General features: G+C 41.7%; 1 protein-coding gene across 1 annotated transcript; it reads left to right on the plus strand.

Moving 5' to 3' along the window:
• Nucleotides 1-5,362: 5,362 nt before the first annotated feature.
• MUC21 (mucin 21, cell surface associated) lies at nt 5,363-9,743 on the plus strand. Its single transcript, XM_036868903.1, has 4 exons — nt 5,363-5,445; nt 5,586-5,709; nt 7,876-8,954; nt 9,319-9,743. Exons 2-4 carry the CDS (start codon nt 5,646-5,648, stop codon nt 9,505-9,507), a joined length of 1,332 nt encoding a protein of 443 aa, XP_036724798.1. The 5' UTR covers nt 5,363-5,445; nt 5,586-5,645; the 3' UTR covers nt 9,508-9,743.
• The last annotated feature ends 9,330 nt before the right edge of the window (nt 9,744-19,073 follow it).

Here is a 19,073-nt window from a genome sequence, read left to right on the forward strand (position 1 = left end):
CTTATAAGAAGTACACAGATCTCAAGTGTACAGCTTGATTAATTGAAAAATGTGTACACACCCGAATAACCACCATCCCGTTCAAAATATTGAACATTCCTATCATCTGAGTAGTTTCTGGTGTCCCCTCCCTGTCAATACCTGCCCAGCCAAGGGTAACTACTATTCTGACTTCTATTTTATGAACTTTCATAAGTTTCTTGTTTTTACCTTTCCTCATAGACGCGCAACTTTCTTGGCTGATTAACTCAATGAAAGACTCCCTATTTCTGGGAGTCTGTACTCTAGGTACAGGATGCGGATTTGCCAAGGTACACAGCAATGATCATAGCATTCACATAGAGAATATGCAAGTGCAATAATCAGGAAGGCTGTTTTCTCAGAGAAGTGAATAAATAAATAAATGAGAGGAAGAGAGAGACACACAAAGAATGAACGAAAAGTGAAATTTTGTGATTTTTGACAATCCAAGTTTTAATGATCTGAAAGAAAAGGATTTAACTCTAATAATATATATTTTTTCTCTTTTAGAATGACTTTTCTTTTCCCCTGATAAACAAAGGCATTTATAACCTCCATGACCACAGAATTGGCCTTGGTCTGGACCTGGACTCAGGATTGGGCTCTGGAATGTTCTATAGCCTAGAAAATGAACTGGTTCATGGAGGAGCGTATGGCTCTGGACACAGGGTAGGCCATGGAGTGCGCCATGAATTAAGCCACAGCCAAGGGGGTGGTTATGGCATAAATCCTGGCAGGAGTTATGGACATGGAGGAGGCCATGACAAGAGCCATGAAGTGGATCACAGAAGAGGCTGCCAAGGAAGACATAGAGGAAGGGGGAGTATGGACATAGACTGGATAATGCAGGGCACTCTGGAAAAAGAAATATCGCAGAAGAAGGGGATCATGGAGGAGAAGGCAGTGTCCATAAAGTGGGTCAAGATGGGCTTCCAAAAGGTCTTCAGGGAATTGGCCATGGAGATGGTCATGAGCAAGGTCAAGAAAAGAGCCAGAGAAAAGATAGAGATCATAGAGGGTTTGACCAACAGGGCAGCCAGAAAAACAGAGAGTGTTTCTGGAGACCTGCAGCCTCATCAGATTTGGACCTGAGCTCAAGTAAAGATTCTCCCTAAGCTTAACCATAGTTCAGAACCTCTTAGGAAGTCACAGTAACCAACTGTACAACAATTTCTCTTTGCTCTCCTAATGCACAAGTAATAACCTGTGCCCTTTCGCTTTGGAATTCTTTTTTTATTTCCTCATGACGCAGTGTGACCAGTAGGAAGAAGGATGATATTATTACAGCCTTAAAAAACACAGCTCATACTGTTTGTGGTAGCAAGATGACTTGCTTCCTGTTTATCTATTTGAGCATTCTTTCCCCTCCTTTTTCCCTTTGTTACTGAGTGCTTACTAAGTGCTAAGCATTGTACTACGTAACTTTAAAGCCACTATCATTTAACAATTTTGAAATTTGTAATCTCAAAACAATCTTTTGAGAACTTCTACTTTTCTGGCAAAATAGTGGACAAGATGCATTAACCACCCCTCTTAATGAAAGCAACAAAAATTACTGGATAAAATATTGAAAAAAATCTTTGTAACTATATCAATCAGCTGGGTAGATAGTAGGTAATATTTAGATCAACAACCAAGAGAAGGCAGAGACTCAGGGAGGCTGAAGGAGAGCTCTGAACCAGCTGTCACACTGAGGGCATTTGCCGTATCTGGTGAATTTAAGCTTACCTTCTCACAGCTTCTTAGCACTTAGGGTACAGGAGACAAAGTCTAGGACCTGCATTAGGGGTGGAGTCTAATAGGAGACTCTAAAGAAAGCTGAGACCTAAAAGGGTTAAAGTTTCAGTGGTTAAACTAGAATGAAATTGTATTGCCCACCTTGCACATTGGCGACTGAGACAAATGTCTGTCTCTAAACTTGACACTGAGTGGAGGGGAGTAAAAACCTCCCTTGAGAATTTGTAATTGCATAACATTCTTCATTTGGGTTTGTAGCTTCAAATCATACAAACTAGGTAGACAGAAAGCCATCTTTGACCTACACATGTCCTCCAGGTCTCCTTCATCTTTGGGAAGATTCTCCCTCCCCAATTCTTTGTCTCTTCCAAATGCTATATGACAAGTAAGGAGAAAATCACTGCAACGTGTTACTATTAAAATCTCAAAATACACTTGGCATCTATATATTTATGCTCTTCCTTTGTCCTTTATTGTTGCATGCTTATTATGCACCAAACACTGTGCTGTGCCTTTAAATACACCATCATTTATTTCTCAGAACAATCCAATGAGGACTTAAATTTCTGGCTCTATAATGGGCTAGGTGTCTTAAAATATGTTGAAAAACTAAAAATGGTGTACTAAAAAATCTTCTTAAAAGTATCATTGATTCAGCAGGACAGTAAGGAATGCTAAAAGTAAAGACTAAGTTAAGGTAGGAACCTAAGGAGGTAAGAGTACTCAAGCCAACTTTTGCCCAACCAGTGCATTTAAGCTTCAGGTAGCACAACCTCAGTCAGACCAACCCAGGTGAGGACTCTGGTAGTAGACCTTCACATAAATCTGAAAGGGAGAGTGTAAACTAAAACCAAACCCATCCCGGGACTTCCCTGCTGGTACAGTGGCTAAGATTCCATGCTCCCAATACAGGGGGCCCAGGTTCGATCCCTGGTCAGGGAACTAGATCCCAAGTGCCGCAACTAAAGATTCTGCATGCCACAACTAAAAGATCCTGCATGCCGCAATGAAGATCTCGCGTGCTGCAACTAAGACCCGGCGCAGCCAAACAAATATTAAAAAACAAAACCAAAAACAAACCCGCCCCTCCTCTAAGGAAATGCAAGCAAAATTGCCTATCTCTAAACTCAGTGCAGGGGAAGGGAGGATGGGAGAAGTACCTCTTGAGGAAGGGAAGATGGGGGAAGTACCTCTTGAGAAATAACTTGTAACCACAATACTTTACATGGTTTGCAGCCCCAAATCATGTAACCTAGGTAATTCAAAAGAGCTCAAGTCTATAATTTAATTTAAAGGAATCTTCAAGTGGTATTGCCTCCCTATGCTTGGCAAAAACATGCAAATTCACTGTGGAAGATCAGAACTCATCTTGGGTTTCAAAGGACTTATATAGATAACAACCCAAGAAAAATAAATTTATAGTCATAAATCTCAAATCACAAATGAGGCACCATGAGTGAAAGCCAGCAAGAAACAAAACAAAACAAATAGACAACAGGATCAGATCCACAAAAAACTATAGATATTGTCATAGCTTTATGGTTGTCTACTAATATCCATTAACCATCTTTGAAAATAGAATTCTCAAGTTTTAGTTGAGCACATGTCCACCCAGCAAAGGACTATATTTCCCAGTCTCTCTTGCAGCTTAATGTAGCTGTGTGACTATATTCTTATGGTGTGTTAGCAGATAGCAATAATTTCTCATGAAGTTAAAAAACAAGATAGAATTAACATACTTGATAATGTTAGGGTTTGAGCTGGGAGACAGGTAATAAGAATGAAAGAGTTCCAAGGTCCTTGTATTGTTTTGAAGGATCGTAAAGATATTAATTACATTTAGACTGATAAGTATGCATGTAAAACTTTTTTAGGATATCTCTAAAAGGTGAAATCTGGATTTGAATTCAAGACCTCTGCCTCCAATTAATTCTAGAGGGAAGAAAAGTTTTCTTTCTTAGAGTGCTATTGGCTTTACAGCCACAGATTAGGATTTCTGGGAGTTCAAGACCCCACCTGTCACTGACTGGCCCCTCACACCTCAACCTCAGGAACCACCCATCACAGCCGCTAGGCATGTAAGCCTTTCCTAGCACACTCTGTCCCTCCTGACTCTCAGACTGACTTATTCCAAGCTCCTTCATGCCTCCAGCCACCTCCTGCTTGCCAGCTTCTTTCTAGCAGGTTTTACATGTCGGGGATACTCATTCACCTATAAATAAACTACCTGAGATGTCGCCTCTTCCACGAAGCTTCTCCTCATTGACAGGGAATGGAGACAGCTGACTTCGGTCATACCGACTGTGCACTGGAACTCCCTTCAATCCCACTCCCCTTACCCTGGCCACAAGAAGCCTTCCCCATAAACTCCCCAACCCTCCACTCATTTGGGTCTCTTCAGTCATGCTCATTTAGCTGACTGTGTGTCCTTTCTGCTGCTATATCTGCGTCCAGACCCAACTCGAAGTTCCTAGAGGACTTGGACTAAGTATCTCCCTCCCCCAACAGACCTGAAGTCTCCTTATGTGGTGCCCGTGGTATACCTTGCTGAGAGATGCTTCATTAAGGCTGATGAGAAGGAACATCTGAAGGATCTCAGGGAAGAAAAGTTCCTATGAATTACTCCGAAAACAAACAAGACAGGAACCCCTATGGTTGAGAATCAAAAGGCGGCCTTTGTGGGAGTGGGGGAGGGAAGGATTGGGACTTTGGGATTAGCAGATGCAAACTATTATATATAGAATGGATAAACAACAAGGTCCTACTGTATAGCACAGGGAACTATATTCAATATCCTGTGATAAACCATAATGGAAAAGAATATGAAAAAGAATATATATATATATATATATATATATATATACACATATATATATATATATATATATATATATATATATAACTGAATCACTTTGCTGTGCAGCAGAAAGTAACACAACATTGTAAATCAAGTATACTTCAATAAAATTTTTAAAAAGGGGGGCCCTATACCACCCCTTTACCTGATATGAGTGTGACAGGCGGCTTGTTCCTGCATATTCAACACTCTCCCCCACCCTCATCCCCCATGCACCAGAGACCCCAAAGACGGCTACACTACCCATGGATCTCTCTTTTCCTGTTCAGTCATTGTGCATTGTTGATGCCTACTGCATGCTCAGCAATGCACCGTCTGTCTTCTGCCCATATCCCAGGAGCCCAGATCCCTAGTTACTGCTCTCTTTGAGGTCTCATTTTTTTTTTTTTTTTTTTGATTCAAAGATGTCGGGTCCTGCCCTTCAGCTCAGTCTATTAGGGCTTCTTCTGTGTTTAAAGCATGCACACACGACTTTCTGACCAGGAAACAAAGTCTTGAACTGGAACAGGTTTCTGGCCCTATTTTTGCCTCAAGGGTGGGTCTCTTCCACTCTGACAACCTTGATTCCTTTATCGCATTCTACTTCCTGCTCAAACCCAGCCCAGTGCCCTGCCTAGTATGATCATGTCATTCTCCTTTCTCACCTTCCTCTTGAACCCCAGTCTATTCCTTCCCAGGCTCAGTATTGTTTTGTTACCTGCTCATAGTTGGCAGAAGAAGAAGTCAACTTCCCAACCCCTCCCCTATATGAAACTATAAAGGCTCCTGCAGCTCTTCCATGATAAAGAAAGAGGCAACAACATCGTGTGGAGGAAGCTCAAGCAGCCCAGGTATCCAGTCTCCCACCCCGCTAAGCTCAAGATTCTTTCCAAGAACACATATGTTGGAGACCCAAGCTCCTGGAAGCTCCAGCCTTTATCTCTTCACCTTGAACTCTCCTTTCTCAAGAATACTGTTCTTTGCCTTCTAGGTCTTCGTCACATTTGGGATCCAAGCATCTTTTTTACCAGCCACAAAGAGGCAGATCAAGATGCAGAAAAGAAACATTTGCCCTATGTACTGGTTACTGTTGCATCTCCTACTTTCAGAATACGGTGAGTGCTTTTCTTTAAAGGTTGGTGGTCTGTGAACTTTTGAGGGATTGTGGGAGATGATGACCAGCACTAGGAATAACTCTGGTTCTCCACCATAGAGTGAGGGTCATCATTTCACTCCAATCACTTCAGTCTAATAAGGTATCACCTGGGAAGCAGTCAGAGCACAGTGGTTAAAACTGTGGACTCTGGTCTCCAATTGCCTATGTTTGAATCACGGCTCCATCTGTTACCGGTACACTTTGGGTGAGTTAACTTCTCTGTGCCTCCGTTTCTGCATCTATAAAATGGTAACAACCTGTGAGATATGGCTGGGGTTTAAATATTAATAACAAGAAGAGTTGACTGTTATTTTATTTATTTATTTATTTAAATTATTTTATTTATTTATTTATTTTTGGCTGTGTTGGGTCTTCGTTTCTGTGCGAGGGCTTTCTCTAGTTGCTGCGAGCGGGGGCCACTCTTCATCGCGGTGCGCGGGCCTCTCACTGTCACGGCCTCTCCTGTAGCGGAGCACCAGCTCCAAATGCACAGGCTCAGTAGTTGTGGCTCACGGGCCCAGTTGCTCCGTGGCATGTGGGATCTTCCCAGACCAGGGCTCGAACCTATGTCCCCAGCATTGGCAGGCAGATTCTCAACCACTGCGCCACCAGGGAAGCCCCGACTGTTATTTTAAAATATCACTCTTCTATATTATAAAAACTTAATTTTTCTCGTGTCCTTAACCCCTATTCCACAATCAGCCTCAGTCAGCCTCAGTCAGCCTCAGGCCAAGTAGAAAAGGATTCAAGTCAAAACTAACTCCCACTCTGCTCCGCACCTCTGACACTCTATTAAACACTCCTCGGGCCGTCTCCTATTGTGCAACTAGGAAGCATGACTTCTTAGAGAATTCTTTTTTTTTTTTTTTTTTTTGGGCGGTGCCACACGGCTTGCACAATCTCAATTCCCCAACCAGGGATTGAACCCGGGCCACGACAGTGAAAGTGCCGAATCCTAACCACTAGACCATCAGGGTACTGCCCCGAGAATTCATCATTTTGAATCAAAATTAGCCCTCATACAATTTTGACTCAACTATTCTATTCTCCAAAACTTCTCAAATCAAATCCACTCCCTCTTTCACGTCACCCCTACTCTTGTTCATCTCAGTTTCTTATTTAGTTTTACTCATGATTCTAACCTTAACTCCAATTTGTACCCCATTACAGATTTTAGGGGTCCTTCCCCAAATAGAGCTAAACTCTAATCCTATGTTAGTTCAAATAAGCTACACATGTGTGGGGTGAGGTGCTAGGCACTCATGTCCAAATTAATAGTAAAATGAGCCACAAATGAGATAAATTTTGTTTATCTGGAGAGGCTGAGCATCTTTGTCCTTCAAGGTAGTGAGAGGCAAAAAACAGGCACAAACTTAACTCTAGCTGAGCCTTCAAGAAGGTGGAAATGCTTCCCTATACTTGTAGATCTTGATTTGCAGACCTTAATCCTGGGAGATCTTATATATTTAAGTTACATATAACTTGCTCTTTTCTAACCTTTGCCTTGTAATCAGGAGCCCCTGGAACTTTAATGCATATGTAATCACCCAGATACCTAGGCCTATCTCAGACTCTGATTCATTTAGTCTGGAGTGGTTTGCCTAGAAATCTTTATTTTCAACAAGCTCCCCAGATAATTCTAATATAGGTGTTTTCTGAATAACACTCAGAAATATTTTCCAAGAAAGAAGCAATACCACTTTAATAATGAATTAATCAATATATACTAGTTTCACCTGGGTTCTACAACTCCTTTATAATACTTTTTATCTATGTTGAATATTGTACAGCAGATGATGGAGTAAGCTTACTATCAGTGAAATTAGGTCATGTAACCCTGGTGTTGGGGGTGGATGTGGAGGGTGACTTAGCATGGTAGCTAAAAGTGCAGATTCAATGGCCTGGGTTCAAATTCCTGTTCTACTACTTACTAGCTGTACAAACTTGGGCAAGTGTCAACATTTCTAAGCCTCAATTTTTTCATCTTAGCTGTTGAGAATAATAATATCTATTTCATTGGGCAGTAGTGAGCATTAAATAGAATTATCCACGTAATAAGTTTAACCAACCATTGAACAGAAAGTATATATGCTCAATATATATCATCATTTATGATTATCATTAGGCATAACCTCCATTAGTGGTAGCACACCCAGCCCAACTTCCAGTGAACCCACCACAGCCAACACTGGATCCAGTGCAACCTCCAGTGCGACTGGGACAGCCTCCAACACTACATCCAGCACGACCTATGGTGGTACCAGCACAGCCACCAACTCTGGATCCCAAGTGACCTCCAGTGGATCCAGCACAACCTCCAATACTGAAACCAGCATGACCTCTGGAGGGACCAGCACAATCTCCAATACTGGATCCAGCGTGACCTCTGGAGGGACCAGCACAACCTCCAGTACTGGATCCAGCCTGACCTCTGGAGGGACCAGCGCAACCTCCAATACTGGATCCAGCCTGACCTCTGGAGGGACCAGCACACCTGTCAACACTGGATCCAGTGCAACCTCCAGTGGGACTGGGACAGCCTCCAACACTACATCCAGCACGACCTATGGTGCTACCACCACAGCCACCAACTCTGGATCCCAAGTGACCTCCAGTGGATCCAGCACAACCTCCAATACTGAAACCAGCATGACCTCTGGAGGGACCAGCACAACCTCCAATACTGGATCCAGCGTGACCTCTGGAGGGACCAGCACAACCTCCAGTACTGGATCCAGCCTGACCTCTGGAGGGACCAGCGCAACCTCCAATACTGGATCCAGCCTGACCTCTGGAGGGACCAGCGCAACCTCCAATACTGGATCCAGCCTGACCTCTGGAGGGACCAGCGCACCTGTCAACACTGGATCCAGCACAACCTCTGGGGGGACCAGTACAGCCTTCAATACTGGATCCAGTATGACCTCCGGTGAGACCAGCATAACCTCCAGTACTGGATCCAGCACAACCTCCAGTGGGACCAGCATGGCCTCCAACACTGGATCCAGTGCAACCACAGGAGGCTCTGGTACACCTTTGTCAACTGGAACACACACAACTTCCAACAGAATTAGCACAAGTGCTGGAACTCCAGTGAATACAGTGAAGCCCAGTGGGTCCCTGAAGCCATGGGAAATCTTCCTCATCACTCTGGTCTCGGTTGTAGTGGCCGTGGGATTAGTTGTTGGACTCTACTTCTGTGTGGTGAGTGCCTAATATATAGGCACTGGTGGGAAGTGCCTGGGGGGAAGGAATAGCAGGAACATAGGGAAATGAGGTATGAATAGTAGGGCCACAAGTTAGGGATGAGTAGGGAGGAAAGAAAAATCAGGAGAAAGTTACTAAAGAGACATAGCAAGTTAGAACCAGAGGAGCCAATCAATGTGCAGAGGAAGCTATTGACTTGTGCGGAAAGGGGAGCAAAAGAAGATATAAAGACTGGTGGAAGGACTGCTGAATGAGTGAAATGCTTTAAAGGGGGAGAAGATTCCAGAAGGAGTCCCTGGTGAAGGCTTCTCGGGGGTGGGGGGGATTCCAATTCTGAAATGATTCTGCCTTCTTTTTCTAGAGAAACTCCCTGTCCCTGAGAAATGTCTTTGACAGAGCTGTCTACCGACTCCATGGCCCCAACCTCGGCCCAGGCCCTGGAGGGAATCATGGAGTCCACCACAGGTCTGGGTGGAGCCCTAACGGATTCTGGAGGAGACCAGTATCCTCAGTAGCCATGGAGATGAGAGAGACCCACGATGGGCTCTAAGCGGCTGCTGAAGCCAGAGAGCCACATTCCTCCCAGAGGGAGCCAGCCTGGGGGACCAGAGATCTGAGTGTCCTTTCATTCGTCCCCAGGAGTCCCCTCCCAGCTTTGTTTGGGTCTCTGCCAGCCTTGGGGAAGACACTTCCTCCCTCTCTCTTGCTTTTACCAGACACTGGAAAGAGGAGACTCTGCTGGTCATTTAGCTAAGAAATAAACACATACAAACTATATCACAGAGAGAACCTGTGTGTGCACATGAGTGGGTGTCTGCTGCGCCGAGTTGAATTTCCCGGTTGTATGAGAGAACCCCATGCTGGAATCCACTTGGCATTCAGAATCTCCACAGTAAAATCCAGAGACATCATCCATATCTGTCCCCTTTTTCTAATCCTTCTTGCCCCGAGCAGGAACCCTGTGCCCCCAAGAATCTCCCAGACTGAGAGGGGAATTGAATTGGGAGAGATGAGAAGGGAGGGCAGTGCCCGGATCCTACAGGCTCATGGATTAGGCCTGTGGTAGGTAGAGATTATGTTGTAGCACATGCAGAACCCAGAGCATGACCAGAGGAGGTATGCTATTGGGTGGGGGGAGGGGCGGGGAGGGAGGTCACTCAAAGTCACAGTTTCCAGGCCATTTACATTTGCTCTAGACCTGGGTTAATTGTCAGAATGAAGGTGTTGGTTGATACTTTCACTCTCAGTGCTGCCTTTGGAAGCAGAGAGAAAGTGCTTCCTGTTTTTATCAAGGGAAAGACTTCCTGGCCTGCTAAGATTTCCTTTCAAGAGGGTCATGGCAGAGACACTTGGGGTAAAGCCTGAGGTTCTCATGAATTCCCTTCCCACAAAGGCTGCACATACCCCTTTCATGGTCTAGGATAGAAGGCTCCCTGATCCTGCAGGTCTCAGAGGACAGAGGCGAGCTGCTTTGAAAGGCTGGGTTGCTCTGAATCCATGAGGCCAGTGACACGACTTCCACCGGGGACAGAGGCCTCAGGAGAGAATTAGCAGGTTGTTGGTGGGTTCACCCCAACTCACAGCAGTGGAAACTGCTCTGCCTTCCACCACTCATTGGGTTTCTCAAGTGTCCGCAAACCAGACAGTTGATCCTAGTCAGTGAGGCCATGCTGAGCCATGTACAGGCCCATCATCATCATCATCAACATCATCATTATCTTACCTACAGGGACCCAGCAACCGGAAGGAGAAGCTGAGTTGAACCCCCTAGAAAGTTGCCTCCCACTGGTGTGAACTGTGGAAAGCATAATGTGAAAAACGTGAAAATAAGGCAAGGGAGTCCATTTAGATAATTAAAAAATGTAAAACATGCATTTTCAAGTTTAAAATTCTAATAGACAAATGCAAAGAGGCTGGATGAGAATAAAGTTAGTTATCTAGAAGAGCAAGTGGAGAAAGTAGCTCAATTAGATACAACAAACCAGAGATGAAAATCACTGACACAGAAAATAGAACACACTTGGAGGATTGATTCAGGAGGACTAACACACAAGTAGTAAGATTCAAAACAGAGAAAAAAGGAAGAGGTAGACCAGAGGAACTAAAAGAACAACAGGGAAGAAATATTTTAGTCTGCAAATTGAAAGGGCTTATTAATAACAACTCTGTAAATATACTAAACCCCATTAACATCTATTTTAAACAGGTGAATATGCTATATAAATTATATCTCAATAAAGCTGTAAAAATATTATTACCCAGCAGGCATATCGTGTAAATAAAAATTTTGATTTCCAAAGATAAACAGCAATGGGCACTTTGAGACAGTGGGAGATGAAGAGATGAAACCACGGTGAGTACGTAATTCAGCTTGTGGTTAATTGACATGGTTACACTGTGAATATCTCGCTACTCCCAGAAACTGGAGTGTGTACATAGAGTTAGGAAGCATCATGACTCAACTTTCATCATGGGATCCGCTTACATGGACGAAACATGTTTTAACCCGACAAAGCCCCAGCTCACCAAGGAAGTTTGAGGTCTTCCTCAAGCAGAGGTCTAGGATGTTGACAGGATTAAGCGCTTTTGCACTGTTGGCCTAGTGCAATGATCTTTAAATGGAGTCTGCCCATACCCTTGGAGGTATATGAAGACTTTCTAAAGAGTATTATGCAGGTGTGGGATATCTTATGGGAATCATCTTCCAGATCTTCAACTTCCGTAAGTATTTTGTGCCTGTGGTCAAAGCATCTGCTAGTTATACTTTTCTAGCTTTCCTTCTATAGCCACCCACCCACCTTTTACATTCTAGCTCCTATATTATTATGGTGGATTTCCCTAGGTGCAAAAAATTCCAGGGTGCAAATAAAGGGGATAACTCAAAATCTCTTCTAATTTAGTCATCGTATACCCAGAGGAGGGCTTCATGTTTTCCCTTGCCTCACATAAATTCCTATTAGGGGCTAAAAGAAGTGTAATAAACTGGGAATTTTTGGACATGTTAAGATGTTATTGATTCAGATATATTGTAGAGTGAGGTAGCAGGGGTGATAAAGATTTCTGCTTAACAATCTCTTCTCTTCCATCTCCTGTCAAAGAATACATCCTTCTGGGGGGAGCAACTCATGAAAGCAGAGCAAACACAGCATCAGTAAGAAATAATAAGAGTGGCAGTGCCTTATTTAACCTAGGCGAAAACCCTATGGCAAATCAACCCACCTTATCTGTCTGTCTACCTATTTTAGAATATTCAAGATTTGTAAAACTTTGCTGGGAAATAGCAACTTACTATGAAGCACGCTTCCCTGGCTTATACACCGTTCTCCATAAGGAGAAACAGTGTCTCATTCAAGAGTTTCTTGGTTTAGATCACAGTTGGATATTTTGCATGATTTTCAAGGAGAAAGACATTATAAGTTGTACATTTACTTCCAGCTGATTAATCTTACATCTTTTAAAAAATATATTTATTTATTTATTTGTTTGTGCTGGGTCTTTAGTTGCGGCAGGCGGGCTCCTTAATTGTGGCTTGCCGGCTCCTTAGTTGTGGCATGCAAACTCTTAGTTGTAGCATGCATGTGGGATCTAGTTCCCTGATCAGGTAACGAACCTGGGCCCCCTGCATTGGGAGGGCAGAATCTTAACCACTGCGCCACCCGGGAAGTCCCTAATATTTTATCTTAAGATGAAAGGAAGATCCAGAGGCTGTACAGCATACCTGTTAAGAGCACAGATTGAAGAACTAGAATTTCCGGTTTTAAATCTAAACTCAGCGTGGCCTCCCACAAATTCCTTCACTTTCCTGGGTCTCAGTTTGCTTATCTGTAAAACTGAGGGTGATAACAGTACCCAATTCATGAGATTGCTGTGAAGCCCTTAGAATAGTACATTTGGTAGCACTCTATACATTTTGTTATTATTTTTTATATTGGGAAGGTTCATGTTACACATTTTCTTGAAAATATGGAAAAACATTGCGGAGTTGGAGAAGGGGGAAAGATAAAAACATTGCATAAGAAAAACATTTTCATTTATTTTTCACCAAAATGTTATTGAGGACTGAGAAATTTAACACTTACAAGCCACAGGAAATTTTTTTTATGTTTATAAACATATCTTTTGGTGCAGAGAAGCATGGTAGGGTGATTAACAAAAATCTTACAAGCAAAAAATATTACAGTAGAATAATGTAAGGGAAGTAATATCAAGGCAGAAAAACAGGGGTAGAAACCAGAGAGGATGGGAGACATAAAAACGGCCTGATGAGGTGCAGAGGTTTCCAGAGCTCAGCCAGGGCTCACGGGCTTTCTAACATTCCTTGTGGAGGCTGAGAGAGCTGTCCCCGCACGCCAGTTCCAGACTGCATTCTGCATTCAGATTTTCACCTGGACTTGCTCCCCTATTCCAATGTATTTTCTTTTTGTTCTGAATTTTTTATTTTATATTTTTTGTTATAGAGAGGTACCTTAAACAATATGTGGAAGATAGCAGGGTATAAATGATGAAGACCACTCCAACTATAGATTATTCCTTTTAAACTCTAAAATGTCCTCGAATTATAGGGCACCACATACAGACTCACTTCCACTGGTTTTCTCCTAAACATGCTGGCACTCTCTTATTCAAAACCAAGAGGTAATAGCAATAATAATGGTAGCTAATATTCATTAAGCACTTACTTTGTGGCAGGTACTATGCGAGCATTTTACATGTGCTATTTCATTTTATCCCCCCAATAACACTATGGGGAAAGTGTTATTATTATCTTCATTTCATATACAAGGACACTATTCATACATAAGGACACTATTCACATTTCATATGCAAGGATATATAAAGAGGTTAACAAACTTACTGAAGGGCACACAGCAGAGAACTCAACCCAGGATCTTTTAATTTTAGGAATCCATGCTTTTAACTGAAAGGCAATATGTTGGATTTCAAAACTGTGGCTCATCCAGAAACGTTATACCTGGTCTCACAAACATGCATTTCCTTAGTAATACAATGATGGATTCCTGTTCTTTGGTGGTCCATCCCCTGAACACCGGGATGTTGATTTATTTTTGCTTTGCAAATTCCACTGCATTATATTGGTACAGCATAGTAAATTAGAAAATAGACACAGTGAGGTTATTATTTTATTTGATTTTTCCTTATTTTGATGTTTTCACAATGAGAGAAATAAAAGATAACACATGGATATGAAGAGAGACACAGAGAAGTTAAAAGATTATGAAGAAAAAAATTTTAATGGGTTCTCTTAAAAAGTGAAAGTCTGTTTCCTTTGCTGTGCAAAAGCTTTTAAGTTTAATTAGGTCACATTTGTTTATTTTTGTTTTTATTTCCATTACTCTAGGTGATGTATCCATAAAAAAATATTGCTGTGATTTACACCAAAGAGTGTTCTGCCTATGTTCTCCTCTAGGAGTTTTATAGTATCTGGTCTTACATTTACATCTTTAATCCATTTTGAGTTTATTTTTGTATATAGTGTTAGAGAATGTTCTAATTTCACTCTTTTACATGTAGCTGTCCAGTTTTCCCAGCACCACTTATGAAGAGACTGTCTTTTCTCCATTGTATATTCTTGCCTCCTTTGTCATAGATTAATTGACCATATAAATGTGGGTTTATTTCTAGGCTTTCTATCCTGTTCCATTGACCTATGTGTTTGTTTTTGTGCCAGTACCATACTGTTTTGATTAGTGTAGGTTTGTAGTATAGTCCGAAGTCAGGGAGCCTGATTCCTCCAGCCCCATTCTTCTTTCTCAAGATTGTTTTGGTGGTCTTCCCTGGTGGAGCAGTGGTTAAGAATCCACCTGCCAACGCAGGGGACAGGGGTTCGATCCCTGGTCTGGGAATATCCCACATGCTGCACAGCAACTAAGCCCGTGCACCACAAATACTGACCCTGCACTCTAGAGCCCACGAGCCACAACTACTGAGCCCGTGTGTCACAACTACTGAAGCCCGTGCACCTAGAGCCCATGTTCCGCAACAAGAGAAGCCACCACAATGAGAAGCCCGCGCACTGCAACAAAGAGTAGCCCCTGCTCGCCACGACTAGAGAAAGCCCACGTGCAGCGATGAAGACCCAATGCAGCTAAAAATAAAAAATAAAATAAAAAAGATTGTTTTGGCTATTCAGGGTCTTTTGTGTTTCCATACAAATTAAAAAATTTTTTGTTCTAGTTCTGTGAAAAATGCCAGTGGTAATTTGATAGGGATTGCATTGAATCTGTAGATTGCCTTGGGTAGTGTGATCATTTTAACAATACTGATTCTTCCAATCCAAGAACACGGTATATATTTCCATCTGTTTGTGTCATCTTCAATTTCTTTCATTGTGTCTTATAGTTTTTGAAGTACAGGTCTTTTGCCTCCTTAGGTAGGTTTATTCCTAGGTATTTTATTCTTTTTGATGCAATGGTAAATGGGATTGTTTCCTTAATTTCCCTTTCTGATTTTTCATTGTTAGTGTATAGAAATGCAACAGATTTCTGTATATTAATTTTGTATCCAGCAACTTTATCAAATTCATCGATGAGCTCTAGTAGTTTTCTGGTAGTGTCTTTAGGATTTTCTATGTATAGCATCATGTCAGCTGCAAACAGTGACAGTTTTACTTCTTCTTCTATTTGGATTCCTTTTATTTCTTTCCCTCCTCTGATTGCTGTGGCTAGTACTTCCAAAACTATGTTGAATAAAAGTGGCGAGAATGGGCATCCTTGTCTTGTTCCTGATCTTTGAGAAAATGCTTTCAGCTTTTCACCTTTGAGTATGATGTTAGCTGTGGGTTTGTCACATATAGCCTTTATTATGTTGAGATATATTCCCTCTATGCCCACTTTCTGAAGAGTTTTTATCATAAATGGATGTTGAATTTTATCAAAAGCTTTTCCTGCATCTGTTGAGATAATCATATGGTTTTTATTCTTCAGTTTGTTAATGTGGTGTACCACATTGATTGATTTGCTGATATTGAAAAATCTTTGCACACCTGGGATAAATCTCACTTGATCATGGTGTATGATCCTTTTAATATATTGTTGGAGTCAGTTTGCTAGTATTTTGTTGAGGATATTTGCATCTATGTTCATCAGTGACACTGGCCTGTAATTTTCTTTTTTGTGTGATATCTTTGTCTGGTTTTGGTATCAGGGTGATGGTGGCCTCATAGAATGAGTCAGAAGTGTTCTTTCCTCTGCAATTTTTTGGAAAAGTTTTAGAAGAATAGGTGTTAACTCTTCTCTAAATGTTTGGTAGAATTCACCTGTGAAGCAATCTGGTCCTGAACTTTTGCTTGTTGGGAGTTTTTAAATTACTGATTCAATTTCAGTACCAGTAAATGGTCTGTTCATATTTTCTATATCTTCCTGGTTCAGTCTTGGGAGATTGTACCTTTCTAAGAATTTGTCCATTTCTTCTAGGTTGTCCATTTTATTGGCATACAGTTGCTCTTAGTAGTCTCTTATGATCCTTCATATTTCTATGGTGTCAGTTGTAACTTCTCCTGTTTCATTTCTGATTTTATTGATTTGGGCCCTCTCCCTTTTTTTTTCTTGATGAGTCTGCCTAAAGGTTTATCAATTTTGTTTATCTGGGCTTCCCTGATGGCGCAGTGGTTGAGAATCTGCCTGCCAATGCAGGGGACACGGGTTCGAGCCCTGGTCTGGGAAGATCCCACATGCCACGGAGCAACTAGGCCCGTGAGCCACAACTACTGAGCCTGCGCGTCTGGAGCCTGTGCTCTGCAACAAGAGAGGCCACGATAGTGAGAGGCCCGTGCACCGCGATGAAGAGTGGTCCCCGCTTGCCGCAACTAGAGAAAGCCCTCGCACAGAAACGAAGACCCAACACAGCCAAAAATAAATAAATAAATAAATAAATAAAGTTAAAAAAAATTTTGTTTATCTTTTCAAAGAACCATCTTTTAGTTTCATTGATCTTTTCTATTTTTTTTTAGTCTCTATTAAACTTAAAAGCTTTTGCACAGAAAAAGGAACCATAAACAAAACAAAAAGATAACCTACAGATTGGGAGAAAATATTTGCAAACAATACTACCAACAAGGGGTTAATTTCCAAAATATACAAACAGCTCATCCAATTTAATATCAAAAAACAAACAACCTAATCAAAAAATGGGCAGAAGACTTAAATAGATATTTCTCCAAAGAAGACATGCAGATGGCCAATAGGTACAGGAAAAGATGCTCACATTGCTAATTATTAGAGAAAAGCAAATCAAAACTACAATGAGGTGTCATCTCACACCAGTCAGAATGGCCATCATTAAAAAGTCTACAAATAATAAATGCTGGAGAGGGTGTGGAGAAAAAGGAACCCTCTTACACTGTTGGTGGGAATGTAATTGGTACAGCCACTATGGAAAACAGTATGGAGGTTCCTTAAAAAACTAAAAAGGCAGTTACCATATGATCCTGCAATCCCACTCCTGGGCATATATCTGGAGAAAACTCTGATTCGAAAAGATACATGCACCCTAATGTTCATAGCAGCACTATTTACAGTAGCCAAGGCATGGAAGCAACCTAAATGTCTATCACAGATAAATGGAGAAAGAAGATGGTGTATATATATATATATACACACACACACACACACACACACACACACACACAGAGTGGACTATTACTCAGCCATAAAAGAGAATGAGATAATACCCTCTGCAGCAACATGGATGGACCTAGAGATTATCATATTAAGTGAAGTAAGTCAGACAGAGAAAGACAAATATCATATGATACCACTTATATGTGGAGTCTAAAAAAAATGACACAAATGAACTTATTTACAAAACAGAAATAGACTAACCGACTTATGGTTACCAAAGGGGACAGTCAGGGGGAGGGAGATAAATTAGAAGTTTGGATTAACATATACACACTACTATATATAAAACAGGTGAACAACAAGGACCTACTGTATAGCACAGGGAACTATATTCAATATCTTGTAATAACCTATAATGGAAAAGAATTTGATAAAGAATATATATAGTATATATTATATATATAGGTATAACTGAATCAATTTTCTGTACACTTGAAACTAACACAACATTGTAAATGAACTATACTTCAATTTTTTAAAATCCTCAAAGCAGGAACAATATGGAAAAGGATAAACCATTCATTTTTATACCTCTGACCTTTTAATGTATATCTTCTACAATACATTTGCTGTGCTTTACTTGGCTTACTGTTATTAATTTTAATTTCAGTTTCAGTAAAATAAAGATAAATACCTGAAAAAAAGTGAAAGTCTGTGATTTTAGTCAACCAGGTGTATTGTGAAATGTGAGAGGAGTACTCTCTTAAAATATCCACATCTTTCTCTTTTAGAGGGATACTCTTCTGCTTCTGAGAAACATTGACACTTATTACACCCATGACCTTGGCCTGGGTCCATTGTTCTGCAGCCTTGACAATAAACTGAGCCATGGAGGGGCCTGTGGCCTTGGCCATGAAGAAAGCTACAATGCGGGCCATGAATTGAGCCACAGTCATGAAGGTGATTGTGGAAATGAGTCATCAAGGTGTCTACTGTGGAGGCCATGATGGAAACCACAGGCCTAAGGCCATGAAAGAGACCATGGAAAAGGCCACACCAGTGACAACCACAGGGCAGACCTTAGAGGAGGTCATTGAAGAGGGCATGGCTATGGACACTGAATAATGGGAGACATTCTAAGGGAGGAAACCTTGGTGGAGGAAAGGGTCATGGAGGAGAAGACAAAGAACAATGATGGGGGAGTGAGTCAAGATGGGAGACCAGAATGTTCCCAGAGAATGGCCATAGGTTATGGCCTGGGTCAAGGACAGGACCAAGGAAAGCCTCTCCATGTCTGACCAACGAGGTTACTCAGGCAGCATATTGTTTTGGAAGAGACCCACAGCCTCATCAGGCTTAGAAATGATGTCAAGTAAATGTATTCCCTTGGCTCTCCCCATAACTCAGAATCCCAGGATCAAGGAGGTTGCTTGACAGGGTGTGGGGATGGGCACAGTGACTACTCTTATGGCAGCTGCTTCCTCATCTTCCCTCCACCCAGGTCATTTCAATGCCCTCCAGAGCTTGACTTTGTCCT

The sequence above is a fragment of the Balaenoptera musculus genome, chromosome 11, assembly GCF_009873245.2.
Source record: "Balaenoptera musculus isolate JJ_BM4_2016_0621 chromosome 11, mBalMus1.pri.v3, whole genome shotgun sequence".
Classification (NCBI taxonomy): Eukaryota; Metazoa; Chordata; class Mammalia; order Artiodactyla; family Balaenopteridae; genus Balaenoptera; species Balaenoptera musculus.

Coding starts and splice junctions, on each gene's coding strand:
- MUC21 (XM_036868903.1), top strand. CDS start 5,646: ATGCAGAAAAGAAACATTTGCCCTATGTACTGGTTACTGTTGCATCTC. Junction 5,710..7,875: donor TCTCCTACTTTCAGAATACG/GTGAGTGCTTTT, acceptor GATTATCATTAG/GCATAACCTCCATTAGTGGT. Junction 8,955..9,318: donor TTGGACTCTACTTCTGTGTG/GTGAGTGCCTAA, acceptor TTCTTTTTCTAG/AGAAACTCCCTGTCCCTGAG.